Source organism: Elephas maximus, chromosome 2 (assembly GCF_024166365.1).
Source record: "Elephas maximus indicus isolate mEleMax1 chromosome 2, mEleMax1 primary haplotype, whole genome shotgun sequence".
NCBI classification, from domain to species: domain Eukaryota; kingdom Metazoa; phylum Chordata; class Mammalia; order Proboscidea; family Elephantidae; genus Elephas; species Elephas maximus.
In genome coordinates, this window is record NC_064820.1 from 210460525 (window position 1) to 210479817 (window position 19293).

At 37.9% G+C, this 19293-nt stretch overlaps 1 protein-coding gene across 1 annotated transcript; it reads right to left on the minus strand.

Annotated features, from left to right (window-relative positions):
• Positions 1 to 5092: 5092 nt before the first annotated feature.
• On the minus strand, positions 5093 to 6031 carry LOC126070457 (olfactory receptor 2L8-like). The gene has a single exon (XM_049874659.1). The coding sequence runs from the start codon at positions 6029 to 6031 to the stop codon at positions 5093 to 5095; it is 939 nt and encodes a 312-aa protein (XP_049730616.1).
• Between the last annotated feature and the right edge of the window lie 13262 nt (positions 6032 to 19293).

The following is a 19293-nucleotide window of genomic DNA, read 5'->3' on the forward strand; positions in this document are numbered from 1 at the left end:
TCTATTTGCAGATGACATGATCTTATACATAGAAAACCCTAGGGAATCCTCCAGAAAACTACTGAAACTAATAGAAGAGTCTGGCAGTGTTTCAGGTTACAAGATAAACATACAAAAATCACTTGGATTCCTTTACATCAACAAAAAGAACATCGAAGGGGAAATCATCAAATTAATACCATTCACAGTAGCCCCTAAGAAGATAAAATACTTAGGAATAAATTTTACCAAAGATGTAAAAGACCTATATAAAGAAAACTACAAAGTACTAGTAGAAGAAACCAAAAGGGACCTACATAAGTGGAAAAACATACCTTGCTCATGGAAAGGAAGACTTATTTACTAGTGCAAGAAACTAAAATGGACCTACGTAAGAGGAAAAACATACCTTGCTCATGGAAAGGAAGACTTAACATAGTAAAAATGTCTATTCTACCAAAAGCCATCTATATATACAATGCACTTCTGATTCAAATTCCAATGACGTTTTTTAATGTGATGGAGAAACAAATCACCAACTTCATATGGGAGGGAAAGAAGCCCAGGATAAGTAAAGCATTACTGAAAAAGAAGAAGGAAGTGGGAGGCTTCACTCTACCTGATTTCAGAACCTATTATACAGCCAAAGTAGTCAAAACAGCCTGGTACTGGTACAACAACAGGCACATAGACCAATGCAACAGAATTGAGAACCCAGATATAAATCCATCCACATAGGAGCAGCTGATATTTGACAAAGGCCCAGTGTCAGTTAATTGGGGAAAAGATAGTCTTTTTAACAAATGGTGCTGGCATAACTGGTTATCCATTTGCAAAAAAATGAAACAGGACCCATACCTCACACCATGCACAAAAACTAACTCCAAGTGGATCAAAGACCTAAACATAAAGACTAAAATGATAAAAATCATGGAAGAAAAAATAGGGACAACATTAGGAGCCCTAATACAAGGCATAAACAGAATAGAAAATATTGCCAAAAATGACGAAGAGAAACCAGATAACTGGGAGCTCCTAAAATCAAACACCTATGCTCATCTAAATACTTCACCAAAAGAGTAAAAAGACCACCTACGGATTGGGAAAGAATTTTCAGCTATGACATTTCCGACCAGCCAGACCTCTAAAATCTATATGATTCTGTTAAAACTCAACCACAAAAAGACAAACAACCCAATTAAAAATAGGGCAAAGGACATAAACATGCACTTCACTAAAGAAGATATCAGGCGGATAACAGATACATGAGAAAATGCTCTCAATCATTAGCCATTAGAGAAATGAAAATTAAACTACAAAGAGATTCCATTTCACTCCAACAAGGCTGGCATTAATCCAAAAAACATAAAATAATAAATGTTGGAGAGGCTGCGGAGAGATTGGAACTCTTAGACACTCCTGGTGGGAATGTAAAATGGTACAGTCACTTTGGAAATCTATCTGGTGTTTTCTTAAAAAGTTAGAAATAGAACTACCATACAACCCAGAAATCCCACTGTTTGGAAAATATCCTAGAGAAATAAGAACCTTTACACGAACAGATATATGCACACCCATGTTTATTGCAGCATTGTTTACAATGGCAAAAAGCTGGAAGCAACCAAGGTGTCCATCAATGGATGAACAGATAAATAAATTATGGGAATATTACACATCGATAAAGAACAGTGATGAATCTGTGAAACATTTCATAACATGGAGGAACCTGGAAGGCATTATGCTGAGTGAAATTAATCAGATGCAAAAGGACAAATATTGTATAAGACCACTATTATAAGATCTTGAGAAATAGTTTAAACAGAGAAGGACACATTCTTTTGTGGTTACCAGAGAGGGGAGGGAGGGAGGGTGGGAGAGGGTTATTTACTGTTTAGATAGTAGATAAGTACTATTATAGGTGAAGGGAAGGACAACACTCAATACAGGGAAGGTCAGCTCAACTGGACTGGACCAAAAGCAAAGAAGTTTACTGAATAAACTGAATGCTTCGAAGGTCAGCGGAGCAAGGACAGGGGTTTGGGGACTATGGCTTCAGGAGACATCTAAGTCAATTGGCAAAATAAATTCTAATAAGAAAACATTCTGCCTCCCACTTTGAAGTGTGGCATCTGGGGTCTTAAATGCTAACAAGCGGCCATCTAAGATGCATCAATTGGTCTCAACCCACCTGGATCAAAGGAGAATGAAGAACACCAAGGTCACAAGGTAATTATGAGCCCAAGAGGCAGAAAGGGCCACATGAACTAGAGACTTACATCATCCAGAGACCAGAAGAACTAGATGGTGCCCGGCCACAACTGATGACTGCCCTGACAGGGAGCACAACAGAGAAAACCCCTGAGGGAGCAGGAGAACAGTGGGATGCAGACCCCAAAGTCTTATAAAAAGACCAGACTTAATGGTCTGACTGAGACTAGAGGAACCCCTGCGGTCATGGTCCCTAAAGCTTCTGTTGGCCCAGGACAGGAACCACTCCAGAAGACAACTTATCAGACATGGATTGGACTGGACAATGGGTTGGAGAGAGATGCTGATGAGGAGTGAGCTACTTGTTATCAGGTGGACACTTGAGACTGTGTTGGCATGTCCTGTCTGGAGGGGAGATGGGAGGGTAGCGAGGGTTAGAAACTGGCCAAAGGGTCACGCAAGGAGAGACTGGAAGGACGGAGTGGGCTGACTCATTAGAGGGAGAGTAAATGGGAGTATGTAGTAAGGTGCATATAAGTTTATATGTGAGAGGCTGACTCTATTTGTAAACTTTCACTTAAAGCACAATAAAAATTATTTAAAAACAAAAGTACTTATTTATCTCTCATCCCTGCATTTAATATTTTAGATAACCCAGTGGAGACTCACCAAAAACCCTCATGCAGGACTTCTTGACCTGGTTGTTGATTCTTGTTTTTGTTTTTTGTATTCACTTGGGAATGTCCAGTGAGACTTGGGCACCATAGAACAAGTCACTAATGACACAGAATGGACCCAGGGAAGGAGTTTTTATAATTTTTCTGAATTCTTTACAGGTGTATAAAGGGTCAATTCAGTAGTGAAAAAATCACATATATTTGGCTAGATCCTTTAAATATTACTATTTCACTAATGTTTTATGGAGTCATCTATTTTATAGATTGCTTTTCAGTAATTGCATAATAATGATGTGTCTACACATAACAGTTTGTTCACCAGTTTTGATTATATTGGCCAACAAATTTAATAAATTCAAATAGAATGTGATAAATTCAGTAAAATGTATAAGCAAAAATCCTTCAAATATCACACAGTTTGGAAGCTATTTTTTCTTTAAGTATTATGTATTTTCAAATTGTATTCATTCTGTTGGAAAGGCCTATTTAATTATAAAACAATGTTTTATTATTGAAACAGGCTATAAAAAGGTATTATTACTCACTTTGTTGGGAATAATATTCTTAAAATATGAAATAATGCATTTATTTGTTTATTTTTCTTATTTATCTTTATTCTAATACCACACTCTTTTTTATTATTATTTTTATTGTGCTTTAAGTGAAAGTTTACAAATCAAGTCAGTCTCTCATGCAAAAATTTATATACAGCTTGCTATATTCTCCTAGTGGCTCTTCCCTAAATGAGACAGCACACTCCTTCTCTCCACCTTCTATTTCCATGTCCATTCAGCCAGCTTCTGTCCCCCTCTACCTTCTCATCTTCCCTCCAGACAAGAGCTGCCCACATAGTCTCATGCGTCTACTAGATCCAAGCAGCTCACTCCTCACCAGTAGCCATTTTCTTTCTTATAGTCCAGTCCAAACCCTGTCTGAAGAGTTGGCTTTGGGAATGGTTCCTGTCTTGGACTAACAGAAAGTCTGGGGGCCATGACCTCCTGGGTCCTTCTAGTCTCAGTCAGACCATTAAGTCTGGTCTTTCAACGAGAATTTGAGGTCTGCATCCCACTGCTCTCCTGCTCCATCAGGGATTCTCTGTTATGTTTCCTGTCAGGGCAGTCATCGGCTGTAGCCAGGCACCGTCTAGTACTTCTCGTCTTAGGCTGCTGTAGACTCTGATTTATGTGGCCCTTTCTGTCTCTTGGGCTCATACGTACCTTGTGTCTTTGGTGTTCTTCATTCTCCAACAAGGTCCAGGTTGCAAATTTTCATTTCTATATAGACTATCCATGGTCTCTAGTATCTGAATTAATAATATGTTTCAACTGAAGAGTAATATTGGTTGTATATAAATTTTTTTAAAGGTTTTGAAAATACTTCAACTTTTTAAATTTTTGGCAAAGACAAGGCATTGAGTATGTGCTGAGAGCTTATTGTAGGAGTGGCTCTGATTGTTTATAAATCATATTAATCTTCTCATATAGTAGGCTCTTATCCTTCTAAAGCCCAGTTGGCAACTTCACAGCCCTAATTATTGACCTTGAGTAGTCCTGTTAATAAATCACTTCCTTAGGATTTACCCAGATAAACCTTACTGAAGACAACCTTGACATCTATCTTACATAGCAGTATAAACCACAACCCAAACCCATTGCCATTGTGTCGATTCCGATTCATAGTGTCCCTAGTGTATAAGGTCTTCTAAATACACGAAAATCTCTCTGCCTATTCCCTATACCTGCCAGTTCTGAATATTAGAAATATAGGAATAACCACTAAAAGTAAAAATTAATAGAAATAAACCTAAGATTCATTTGCTTTCCATTATATCCTCATTCTAAAATATTCATTGTTTTCTAGTCCTAATTTATTTATACTGGAAAATAAATTATATATATTAGAACTGCATGCTGAATAGTAACTTCAAAGCAGGCTGTTTCCATTCCAGTTTTCTATATTAAAAAAAAAATCTTACTCTTTAGAAATTATTGGAAAACATATTTCTTTTACTCTGATGGGAAAATCATCACCACAAAGAATGTAAAAATCGTGGCTTGGGGATATATATATATATATATATACACATTTGTTTTTTTGGTCAAATGTCAGTTTTTTAATCCACTAAGTGTATTCCTTGTCTTTAGGTCTCGAATAATAATTTCATAGTAACTGTGAACCCCTGAACAGATTTGCACCTGTAGCTTGGGCACTGATGCAGAAATTTTTGTCTACACTTTCACAAAGAAGATTCTCTGGATATTTCTCCTCAGGGCTCCCATCACCTCCTTGTTCCTCAGGCTATAGATGACTGGGTTGAGCATAGGGGTGATGATGGTGTAGAAAACAGCCAGATCCTTGTCTTCTGTGGGAGATCGGAGTGACCTTGGGTGGAGATAGGTGTAAGCAAAAGGTGCACAGTACAAAGTCACCACGGTGAGGTGCGTACTGCATGTTGAATAGGTCTTCTTCTTCCCTTCTGATGAGGGCATGTGATAGACAGCAAAGAGAACCTGGCCATAGGAATAAGTAATGCCAATGAAAGGAAAAAATAGGAAAGAGATGGTGCTCACAAACACTGTGTACTCATAGACCCAAGTGTCCATGCAAGCCAGAGTCACCATTGCAGGGACATCACAGAAGAAATGATTGATGGCCCTAGATCGGCAATAGGGGATACGGAGCAAATATGCAGTATGGGCACAGGAGTTAATAGAACCCACTACCCAAGATCCTGTAATCATTAGCACACACACCCTTTTGCTCATATGGATAGCATAATGAAGAGGAAAACAAATGGCCGCATAATGGTCATAGGCCATGGATGCCAAGAGAAGTGGTTCTGCACCTGCCAAAGTCAAAAAGAAGAAACTCTGGACTCCACATCCAATGAAGGAGATAGACTTGATTCCAAACAGGTAGTTGGAAGCCATCTTGGGGACTATGGTAGAGATGTAATTCAGGTCCATGAAGGAGAGCTGACTAAGTAGGAAATACATGGGTGTGTGGAGACGGGTGTCCAGGAGAATGAGGAGAGTCATGGACAAGTTGCCAATCAAAGCCATTAAGAAAATGAGAATGATGAGAATGAAGAGCAACAGGCCAATCCTCGATGGTGGAAACAACCCCAATAAGGTGAAATCAGTTGATGTTTCGTTATAATTTTCCATCAGCCATTCATGTGTTTTTGCTAAAAACAGACAGAAGAGTAAATAAGTTAGGTAAGTTAAGCTTTTTTTTTTTTTAATTCCTTAGTTTATTCAGACTATGACTGATTTATGAAATTTACTTCTCTTAAAAAAAGGACTAAACTTAGCTACTTTGAAAAAGAACCCTAGAGTTTCTGGCACCTTGATAAAATTTGAGGAAGCAAACATTTATGGCCAAAACATGTCATAAGAAATTTATGAAGTCAAAGAAAAAAAATATGTCTATAATGATTTTTATTGTCCCATATAAAATTAGGGATCAACAAGGTCAGATTTTATACTCAAGTTGTAAGCACTGAAAGTCTATTATAGACTCGTATTATAAATACATTTTTATTACCCTCAAGGGATATGTTTTTTTTCCTACATTTAGGTCCTAAGATTTTCAGCAGCAATGTATCAGCTCATGCTGAGGTATTTCTTTCTTGAGTGCTCTGTCCACAATAATGACAAATCAAACTTCCTTGAAGTGTGTTATCATTATTTGGATCTTCCGTTCAGATGTCTGTGATGAATTATCATTGCCAAGTACCACTTACACAAAGTTATATTAATTTTTTTTTCAATTTTCCCTGTTGTGCATTCCTGTCTACCTCCTCACTCAATTTCCAAATTTCTAGTTAAAGCAGACCCATTACTGGAGCATCTGTATGCCATGACCATTGTAGCTGCCATGACTCAGCTCAAGCTCTCCCCAAAGAGGAAGTGCATTCTGTCATTCTGCTTACCTGATGCTTAGCTGACATAGCACATTGCACCTTCTCTTATTCATTCCTCTTTTCTCAATTGTTTTCTTGTATTTAAAACTCAATTACATGATGATTAAATAATAAAAATGTTATAAATTTAAAAAGAAAAAGTATATACAGTGATTAAGAATGAGAACTGAAGATGAGACAATGACAGATAAAATAATTCAGGTCCTTTGGAAGAAGGAATTTGGATGAAGAAATGGTCTCTCACTTAAATGTAAGGAAGAATAACATCTTGAGAATTTTCTAGATGGAGGTATGTGGGAGAATTCTCCAGAATGAAGACCACAAACGTATCACCTATGTCCAAAAAGGGTTGCAGTGCTCAGGACTGAAGTATTATGTTAAAGATAAAGTCACCACACCTTTGAGAAAGTCTCCAAAATGAAAGGAGATTCATACACTTAAGGACGGGTTACAATAATCAAGGTATGTGTGGGCTTACCCGTGCTTACTAATCTATAGTGCACAATTTCACCTGTGGTGAAAAACAGGTGAAATTGTGCATTATAGGTTAAACACAATCGAGCCAGTGCATACCTTGCTTATTGTAAACCCTTGCACACCTTGCTTACTGGTTAATCTGTCCCTGCACATACATGTGTATACACATACATACATATACACTTATATACAGCAAGCTACGAATGACTGAGAGAAAATACAGGGAGAGGGAAAAAAATTCTGAAAAACATTGCAAATCTTCAGAGAGGACTGAGAAGTTATTAAATCAGCATTACAGAATATTGTGCTATATAAAAGGAAATATCAGGTAACAAGAAAGAGCTCCTGGGAATTAAAAAGATAATAATCTATATAAATGATTTTAGATTAACATTTTGAAAGTATTTATAGAGAAAATCTTGCAGAAAAAAGAAGACAACAATATAAAAGGACTGACATTTAGAAACGATAAGTGAATTAAAGTGGTTAAGTGCTACGGCTGCTAACCAAAGGGTCAGCAGTTCGAATCCGCCCGGCGATCCTTGAAAACTCTGTGGGGCAGTTCTACTCTGTCCTGTAGGGTCGCTGTGAGTCAGAATCGACTCAACAGCACTGGGACTGGGTTAAGTGAATTAAATATGTAATGTAGGAGGTGCCTACATGTGTTTATGGGCATTCCTAGAAGTGCGTATAGAAAAATAATTATGGAGTTAATATAATCAAAGGAAAACATTCAGAACTTAAATTCCTGAGCCATCATATTCAAATGCATGCAAAGCACATAGAAAAATAAATGAGAACTATATTAGTGGAAAGTATTTTCTTCAAAATTCTAAATGTCTTCAGGAAAATATTTTCTTGAAAAGCCTCAATATCAGCTACAAAGAGAAGATTCTAAACCTGTCTTGACAGAAATAATAGTAATAATAATAAGAAATATATACAGGATGACCAAATACTGTCAGGTTTTCTAATAACGTTAAATTTTTATGTATAAACAATAAATCCTAGAAGCTTAAACAATACTCTCAAACCCTTCTCACAAGTCACGAAATGGGATGTAACTATGTTGGGAGAATGGAGGAAAGGCAAAGGGTTTGGAGGGGGGAAGTAGGGAGGGCAGCACCTCAAACACAGTGGCCTAAGGCACGAGACAGTATTTGGGATTTAGGAATCAAGCTTTAGAAGACAAACACATTGTTTGAAAGTAGGGGTGTAAAAATGGAGGACAGAGAGCAAAATAATTTGAAGTCATTGCCTTGAGGGGTGAGGATGAGTGAGTTATGGGGCCACTGCTTACCTTTCTTGGCTATTAACATCATGTACATTCAGTCCTTGAATAAAACATACATGATTTAAAAATTACATCACTGATAAAAATTTAAACGCACTTCAATTATTACATATTTAAATCTCTAAATAAATTGTAAGAATCTAACAGCAGAGTCCTGATCCTGGGTGGAGAATATATTACTTGATTATTGTATGACCTCTGGTAACTTCTGAAAGAAAAATTGAGAAAGCATATTTTTAAAAAATATTTAGATTCACTGAGACCTAAATATTAGATTGATATCGTAGTATATAATTATTTTAGTATTTCAATTATTGACAAGATAGAAAATGCAATATTTGAAATTATCAACGAAATTACCATTGCAATGACTTGTATCATTTATATTTTTATATAGGGCTGTCTATGATAAAGTCTCCTTGAGGTAGTTAATATTATCCCAGTTTAAAGATGAAGAAAAAGAAGTACAGTACGGAAATAATGAACGGCACATCAGATCTATTATTTGGCCCCATATTTCATGACTTCCAATGCAATATCTTTTTGATTACCCATGTTCCCTGTTCTTATGTGCTAATATCTTGCTTTCTGATATCATTTAAAGGAACTGTATGCCTGACAGCATCAGCCATTGTTTCAAGCTCTAAAAGTATAAAAGAAGAGAATGTCCTTTTTCTTATAAAAATAAACCCAAATAAATTATGTGCCCCTTTCCTATGTCTTTTATCCACTAAAATATCAACAAGTGATACAAATGTAGCCAATTTATAAAACATTTTCACCTGTCTTGATTTTTATAATTCCCCTAAAACCTTTTGACTTCAGCATCATCAATAATGACATTACATACAGGAGGAAAGAGCAAGCAGAAAACATCCTGATGATGGTTTCATAGAAAAGGAGAAACAAGCCTGAAACATGGACCACATCTGTACATGGAAGATAGAGATAGAGGTGTAAACTTTTATTAACAATCTCCAGATAGTGGCCTTCTTTACTCACCTGCAAGGCTAGGGACCAGTAAAACAGAACGATTTTTTATGCACTGGCTCGATAGAGCCAACCTCAGTTCCATTAAAAAAAAAAAAAAAAAATTTTTTTTTTCAGTTCCATACAAGGGACAAATCATACCTAATTCTGCATGTCTATGCAGAAAGTATTTTGAATTGCTATCAGGTGTCTAGAACTTACTCTGTTGTAAATTGGTTTTTACAGAATCAGTACCAGATGACCTAGAAGAGTGTCTTCTGACATCTAGACAATGCACAGTGTCCTTGTACATAATTCTACATGTGATTCCTCATTGCACCAAAGGTTTCCACAACTAATTCAACTAAAGAGACAGAGAGTATATAATGGTTTATATTAGTTAGGTGTCTTAGGAAGTAATAATCTTATTTAATACTTAAGCAAATTATATCTAATTAATTAGAAGTGAATAGAGTTTAATAATTATAAATTTGTTAAGGTATAAAGAGATCATAAGTATACAGTGTTTGTGTGCTTCTAAATCATATACCTTCAGGAAATTCCACAATGGTCAATCATCAGCATTAGTCATAGATGAATTGAGAAGTAGGTTAACAGATACTCTGATAGATAGATAGGAACTGGTTTCTACCATACAGCCTTCAAATTTGGGTTCGGAACAGGGGTGCATTTATCTGCTTCACTGCACAAATACGGAGAGTTTAAGTCAAAACTGGATCTAATTCTTGCTCTGCTACTTACTAGTTATGTAAATATGGGGTAGTGAATTTACCTCTTTAACACAGTTTATATATGGAGCAGATATTAAAACAAAACAGAACAAAATGTAGATTATTCCAAGCTGTATATAATACGTAGTGAATACTTAGTGTGAGCCTGGGTATAAGACATCATTGAACAGTAACTGAGACCTTTATCCTCTTCATTATCACCATTGTCATTGCCATCAACATAATTGTTGTCATTTTCATTCAAATATTTTTTATCCACTATGTTTGTATAGTGTTATAGTTTTCAAATTGTTTATATTCACTACTCTGTTTCTCACAATAGCTCTGTCAGGTTGTTAATGAAGGTGGGATTATTGCTTCACGGGAAGTTTAGACCCCTTGGTTAGCAGCTGTAGCACTTAAACACTATGCCACCAGGGTTTCCAATAATTTATAGAGGAGGTAAAATATAAATAAATAAAATGCAAAGTTAAAATCATAAAGCACTGCAATTAGGCATAGTTTTTTTTATTCAAAAACAAAACCTGGAAAACCGTAGCACATCTACTAATCCTATGATCCCTGAATTATTTCCAGATGATGTCTTAGAAATTTAGAAAATATTTTCTTTTCCAGTAGGTAAGTAATTTTAGACATTCATATTTTACCTTTACTATAGCTTCCATTTTGTATTTTCATATGAAATCTGACAAGTAATCTCCAGGTGCTTAATTAAAAAGAGTGAGTCGTGGGGCGGAGCCAAGATGGCGGACTAGGCAGACGCTACCTCAGATCCCTCTTACAACAAAGACACGGAAAAACAAGTGAATCGATCACATACACAACAATCTACGAACCCTGAACAACAAACACAGATTTAGAGACGGAGAACGAACTAATACGGGGAAGCAGCGATTGTTTCCAGAGCCTGGAGCCAGCGTGCCAGTCAGGTACGGCACAAGCACAGAGAGCTGCTCCACCCCCCAGAACTAACCCCGGGAGGGGGACCAGCCGGTTCCACGGGCGGTGTGGGACGCAGCCGGTAGGAGAAGTCCCCGAGAGGCAGTGACTGGTCTTGGAGCAGAAAGAGCAGCGTCCGAGCCGGGGAACCGTCCTGCAGGGATTTGGACTGGACGCAGGTACGGCATAAACATGGAGAGTTGCTCCACCCCCCTGAACTAACCCCGGGAAGGGGCCCAGCCGGGTCGCGCGGGCGGAGTGGGACACAGCCGGTAGGAGAAGTCCCCGGGAGGCAGCGACTGGTATTGGAGCGGGGAGAACAGCGTCCCAGCCGGGACACTCGGTCACGGCACAAGCACGGGGAGCTGCTCCACCCATCTGAACTAACCCCGGGAGGAGGCCCAACTGGTTCTTGGAGGTGGCACGGCCACGTGGCTGGAGGGACGAGAAGTCCCTGGGAGGCAGCGACTGATTTTGGAGTCGAGAGTGCACCGTCCCAGTAGGGGAGCCTTGACACTGGGCGTGGGGCTGGAAGTGGAGGATCTGACCGTGACTCCAGCGGGCCAGACCCCCCGGGGGCAATCTCCACACAGCCAGCACACATAGGCAACGAGCCCGCGGGAATCTCAGATATAATAGTCATTACAAGCAAGACAAGCAACTCTGGCTATATTCTGAGATGCTACTCTCCTATCACTCTGTTCCCTCCCCCACCCTCCCCAGGCGGCTTCATTAACATCTGAATAGCCTGAGCCAGAGGGAGAACTCTGATAGGCATCTGACTGCATTTTTTTTTAGTGGATTTTCTGGAAAAACTAGTTTCCCAGTGATGGCTCGGAGACAACAATCCATATCAAACCACTTAAAGAAGCAGACTATGACAGCTTCTCCAACCCCCCAAACAAAAGAATCAAAATCTTTCCCAAATGAAGATACAATCTTGGAATTATCAGATACAGAATATAAAAAACTAATTTACAGAATGCTTAATGATATCACAAATGAAATCAGGATAACTGCAGAAAAAGCCAAGGAACACACTGATAAAACTGTTGAAGAACTCAAAAAGATTATTCAAGAACATACTGGAAAAATTAATAAGTTGCAAGAATCCATAGAGAGACAACATGTAGAAATCCAAAAGATTAACAATAAAATAACAGAATTAGACAACGCACTAGGAAGTCAGAGGAGCAGACTCGAGCAATTAGAATGCAGGCTGGAACATCTGGAAGACCAGGGAATCAACACCAACATAGCTGAAAAAAAATCAGATAAAAGAATTAAAAAAAAAGAAGAAACCCTAAGAATTATGTGGGACTCTATCAAGAAGGATAACCTGCGGGTGATTGGAGTCCCAGAACAGGGAGGGGAGACAGAAAACACAGAGAAAATAGTTGAAGAACTCCTGACAGAAAACTTCCCTGACATCATGAAAGATGAAAGGATATCTATCTAAGATACTCATCGAACCCCATTTAAGATTGATCCAAAAAGAAAAACACCAAGACATATTATCATCAAACTCACCAAAACCAAAGATAAACAGAAAATTTTAAAAGCAGCCAGGGAGAAAAGAAAGGTTTCCTTCAAGGGAGAATCAATAAGAATAAGTTCTGACTACTCAGCAGAAACCATGCAGGCAAGAAGGGAATGGGACGACATATACAGAACACTGAAGGAGAAAAACTGCCAGCCAAGGATCATATATCCAGCAAAACTCTCTCTGAAATATGAAGGCAAAATTAAGATATTTACAGACAAACACAAGTTTAGAGAATTTGCAAAAACCAAACCAAAGCTACAAGAAATACTAAAGGATATTGTTTGGTCAGAGAACCAATAATATCAGATATCAGCACAACACAAGGTCACAAAACAGAACGTCCTGATATCAACTCAAATAGGGAAATCACAAAAACAAACAAATTAAGATTAATTAAAAAAAAATAAATAAATACACATAACAGGGAATCATGGAAGTCAATAGGTAAAAGATCACAATAATCAAAAAGAGGGACTAAATACAGGAGGCATTGAACTGCCATATGGAGAGTGATACAAGGCGATATAGAACAATACAAGTTAGGTTTTTACTTAGAAAAATAGGGGTAAATAATAAGGTAACCACAAAAAGGTATAACAACTCTATAACTCAAGATAAAAACCAAGAAAAATGTAACGACTCAACTAACATAAAGTCATGCACTATGAAAATGAGGATCTCACAATTTACTAAGAAAAACGTCTCAGCACAAAAAAGTACGTGGAAAAATGAAATTGTCAACAACACACATAAAAAGGCATCAAAATGACAGCACTAAAAACTTATTTATCTATAATTACCCTGAATGTAAATGGACTAAATGCACCAATAAAGAGACAGAGAGTCACAGACTGGATAAAGAAACACGATCCATCTATATGCTGCCTACAAGAGACACACCTTAGACTTAGAGACACAAACAAACTAACACTCAAAGGATGGAAAAAAGTATATCAAGCAAACAATAAGCAAAAAAGAAGAGGAGTAGCAATATTAATTTCTGACAAAATAGACTTTAGACTTAAATCCACCACAAAGGATAAAGAAGGACACTATATAATGATAAAAGGGACAATTGATCAGGAAGACATAACCATATTAAATATTTATGCACCCAATGACAGGGCTGCAAGATACATAAATCAAATTTTAACAGAATTGAAAAGCGAGATAGATACCTCCACAATTATAGTAGGAGACTTCAACACACCCCTTTCGGAGAAGGACAGGACATCCAGTAAGAAGCTCAACAGAGACACGGAAGATCTAATTACAACAATCAACCAACTTGACCTCATTTACTTATACAGAACTCTCCACCCAACTGCTGCAAAATATACTTTTTTTTTTTCTAGCGCACATGGAACATTCTCTAGAATAGACCACATATTAGGTCATAAAACAAACCTTTGCAGAGTCCAAAACATCGAAATATTACAAAGCATCTTCTCAGACCACAAGGCAATAAAACTAGAGATCAATCACAGAAAAACTAGGGAAAAGAAATCAAATACTTGGAAAATGAACAATACCCTCCTGAAAAAAGACTGGGTTATAGAAGACATCAAGGAGGGAATAAGGAAATTCATAGAAAGCAACGAGAAAGAAAATACTTCCTATCAAAACCTCTGGGACACAGCAAAAGCAGTGCTCAGAGGCCAATTTATATCAATAAATGCACACATACAAAAAGAAGAAAGAGCCAAAATCAGAGAACTGTCCCTACAACTTGAACAAATAGAAAGTGAGCAACAAAAGAATCCATCAGGCACCCGAAGAAAGCAAATAATAAAAATTAGAGCTGAACTAAATGAATTAGAGAACAGAAAAACAATTGAAAGAATTAACAAAGCCAAAAGCTGGTTCTTTGAAAAAATTAACAAAATTGATAAACCGTTGGCTAGACTGACTAAAGAAATACAGGAAAGGAAACAAATAACCCGAATAAGAAATGAGAAGGACCACATCACAACAGAACAAAATGAAATTAAAAGAATCATTTCAGATTATTATGAAAAATTGTACTCTAACAAATTTGAAAACCTAGAAGAAATGGATGAATTCCTGGAAAAACACTACCTACCTAAACTAACACATTCAGAAGTAGAACAACTAAATAGACCCATAACAAAAAAAGAGATTGAAACGGTAATCAAAAAACTCCCAACAAAAAAAAAAAGCCCTGGCCCGGACGGCTTCACTGCAGAGTTCTACCAAACTTTCAGAGAAGAGTTAACACCACTACTTCTGAAGGTATTCCAAAGCATAGAAAATGACGGAATACTACCCAACTCATTCTATGAAGCCACCATCTCCCTGATACCAAAACCAGGTAAAGACATTACAAAAAAAGAAAATTATAGACCTATATCCCTCATGAACATTGATGCAAAAATCCTCAACAAAATTCTAGCCAATAGAATCCAACAACACATCAAAAAAATAATTCACCCTGATCAAGTGGGATTTATACCAGGTATGCAAGGCTGGTTTAATATCAGAAAAACCATTCATGTAATCCATCACATAAATAAAACAAAAGACAAAAACCACATGATCTTATCAATTGATGCAGAAAAGGCATTTGACAAAGTCCAACACCCATTCATGATAAAAAACTCTTACCAAAATAGGAATTGAAGGAAAATTCCTCAACATAATAAAGGGCATCTATGCAAAGCCAACAGCCAATATCACTCTAAATGGAGAGAACCTGAAAGCATGTCCCTTGAGAACGGGAACCAGACAAGGATGCCCTTTATCACCGCTCTTATTCAACATTGTGCTAGAAGTCCTAGCCAGCGCAATTAGGCTAGACAAAGAAATAAAAGGTATCCGGATTGGCAAGGAAGAAGTAAAGTTATCACTATTTGCAGATGACATGATTATATACACAGAAAACCCTAAGGAATCCTCCAGAAAACTACTGAAACTAATAGAAGAGTTTGGCAGAGTCTCAGGTTATAAAATAAACATAAAAAAATCACTTGGATTCCTCTACATCAACAAAAAGAACACCGAAGAGGAAATCACCAAATCAATACCATTCACAGTAGCCCCCAAGAAGATAAGATACTTAGGAATAAATCTTACCAAGGATGTAAAAGACCTATACAAAGAAAACTACAAAGCTCTACTACAAGAAATTCAAAAGGACATACTTAAGTGGAAAAACATACCCTGCTCATGGATAGGAAGACTTAACATAGTAAAAATGTCTATTCTACCAAAAGGCATCTATACATTTAACGCACTTCCGATCCCAATTCTAATGTCATATTTTAAGGGGAGAGAGAAACAAATCACCAATTTCATATGGAAGGGAAAGAAGCCCCGGATAAGCAAAGCACTACTGAAAAAGAAGAAGAAAGTGGGAGGCCTCACCTTACCTGACTTCAGAACCTATTATACAGCCACAGTAGTCAAAACAGCCTGGTACTGGTACAACAACAGACACATAGACCAATGGAACAGAATTGAGAACCCAGACATAGATCCATCCACGTATGAGCAGCTGATATTTGACAAAGGACCAGTGTCAATTAACTGGGGAAAAGACAGCCTTTTTAACAAATGGTGCTGGCATAACTGGATATCCATTTGCAAAAAAATGAAACAGGACCCATACCTCACACCATGCACAAAAACTAACTCCAAGTGGATCAAAGACCTAAACATAAAGACTAAAACGATAAAGATCATGGAAGAAAAAAATTGGGACAACCCTAGGAGCCCTAATACAAGGTATAAACAGAATACAAAACATTACCAAAAATGATGAAGAGAAACCCGATAACTGGGAGCTCCTAAAAATCAAACACCTATGCTCATCTAAAGACTTCTCCAAAAGAGTAAAAAGACCACCTACAGATTGGGAAAGAATTTTCAGCTATGACATCTCCGACCAGCGCCTGATCTCTAAAATCTACATGATTCTGTCAAAACTCAACCACAAAAAGACAAACAACCCAATCAAGAAGTGGGCAAAGGATATGAACACACATTTCACTAAAGAAGATATTCAGGCAGCCAACAAATACATGAGAAAATGCTCTCTATCATTAGCCATTAGAGAAATGCAAATTAAAACTACGATGAGATTCCATCTCACACCAGCAAGGCTGGCATTAATCCAAGAAACATAAAATAATAAATGTTGGAGAGGCTGCGGAGAGATTGGAACTCTCATACACTGCTGGTGGGAATGTAAAATGGTACAACCACTTTGGAAATCCATCTGGCGTTATCTTAAACAGTTAGAAATAGAACTACCATACAACCCAGAAATCCCACTCCTGGGAATATACCCTAGCGATACAAGAGCCTTCATACAAACAGATATATGCACACCCATGTTTATTGCAGCTCTGTTTACAATAGCAAAAAGTTGGAAGCAACCAAGGTGTCCATCTACGGATGAATGGGTAAATGAATTGTGGTATATTCACACAATGGAATACTACGCATCGATAAAGAACAGTGACGAATCTCTGAAACATTTCATAACATGGAGGAACCTGGAAGGCATTATGCTGAGCGAAATTAGTCAGAGGCAAAAGGACAAATATTGTATAAGACCACTATTATAAGATCTTGAGAAATAGTAAACCTGAGAAGAACACATACTTTTGTGGTTACGAGGGGTGGAGGGAGGGAGGATGGGAGAGGGTTTTTTATTGATTAATCAGTAGATAAGAACAGCTTTAGGTGAAGGGAAAGACAACACTCAATACATGGAAGGTCAGCTCAATTGGACTGGACCAAAAGCAAAGAAGTTTCCGGGATAAAATGAATGCTTCAAAGGTCAGCGGAGCAAGTGCGGGGGTCTGGGGAACATGGTTTGCGGGGACTTCTAAGTCAATTGGCAAAATAATTCTATTATGAAATCATTCTGCATCCCACTTTGAAATGTGGCGTCTGGGGTCTTAAATGCTAACAAGCGGCCATCTAAGATGCAGCAATTGGTCTCAACCCACTTGGAGCAAAGGAAAATGAAGAACACCAAGGCCACATGACAACTAAGAGCCCAAGAGACAGAAAGGGCCACATGAACCAGAGACCTACAACATCCTGAGACCAGAAGAACTAGTTGGTGCCCGGCCACAATCGATGACTGCCCTGACAGGGAGCACAGCAGAGGACCCCTGAGGGAGCAGGAGATCGGTGGAATACAGACCCCAAATTCTCATAAAAAGACCAAACTTAATGGTCTGACTGAGACTGGAGGAATCCCGGCGGCCATGGTCCCCAGACCTTCAGTTGACACAGGACAGGAACCATCCCCGAAGACAACTCATCAGAAATGAAAGGGACTGGTTAGCGGGTGGGAGAGAGACGCTGATGAAGAGTGAGCTAATGATATCAGGTGGACACTCGAGATTGTGTTGGCAACTCTTGTCTGGAGGGGGGATGGGAGGATAGAGAGAGAGGGAAGCCGGCAAAATTGTCAAGAAAGGAGAGACTGAAAGGGCTGACTCAAGAGGGGGAGAGCAAGTGGGAGTAGGGAGTGAGATGTATGTAAACTTATATGTGACAGACTGGATTGTAAACGTTCACTTGAAGCTTAATAAAAGTTATTAAAAAAAAAGAGTGAGTCGTATAAGGCAGAACAGCAAGTAAGTCACAGCACTAACCACTCTTCACTCATGAGCAAAGAAAGAAAGAAAGAAGTAAATGAAGGACATCGGAAATGCTGCCTTCACAATTGCTGTGGAAAATTTGGGCTCTTCAGAGTTAGCTTTATCAGTCTTCTTTCACTTGGGCCCATCAAAAGCTTCCTCCAGGATGAATTAGCACTCTCATTTCCAGTGACTCTCATCTCCCATCTAATGCAAATAACACATTTATGAATTAGACCCGAAACAACTTTCCATTGTCTGTATTTCATGCTGTAGGATTTTTGGTGAACAGTGCTGTAAAAAATCCAGCTACTACCCTCTCTCCAACTCCACTTCGAATCTTCTAATTCTGAACTTGAAGAACTCTTACATAATTTTATCACTCAATTCCTAAACTTATCACTGAAAGTCCAGAATGATTTCAGTTCAGACATGAATCCAGACTGCCAGAAGGATTAATACAATGGAATCAACACCTATGTGATCTCATCACTTACTTCCATGAAAACCCTTCTACTTATGGAGAATATAATTCATGTTAGTAGCTCCATGTTAAAGGAATTCTTCCGGCAGCACTCTTGACCTATCTCCAAAACATTCCGTCACAGGCTCCAGGCACAATGCATCTTCCCTTCCTTAATAAATCCAATTTCTCCTTCAAGCCTCCTCTTAAATATAATTTGTTTTATAAATTTATTTGCTCAATTACACACAAATTTTTCTTACATTTGAGGTCCCATTTTAGGTCACGTGAACATTTATTATATATTTTGTCACACAGAACCGAATTATTTTGGAAGTGACCGTATTTTCATAAATGCACTGTTCTTGAGGGTAGGCCTGAGTCTGTTAATCATAAATTCGGGAACAAGTTTCACAGATAATGTTAATCATTTACTGTATATTCTA

What these genes read in the sequence shown, in the direction of transcription:
- LOC126070457 (XM_049874659.1), bottom strand. Translation starts at nt 6,031, where the DNA reads ATGGAAAATTATAACGAAACATCAACTGATTTCACCTTATTGGGGTTG.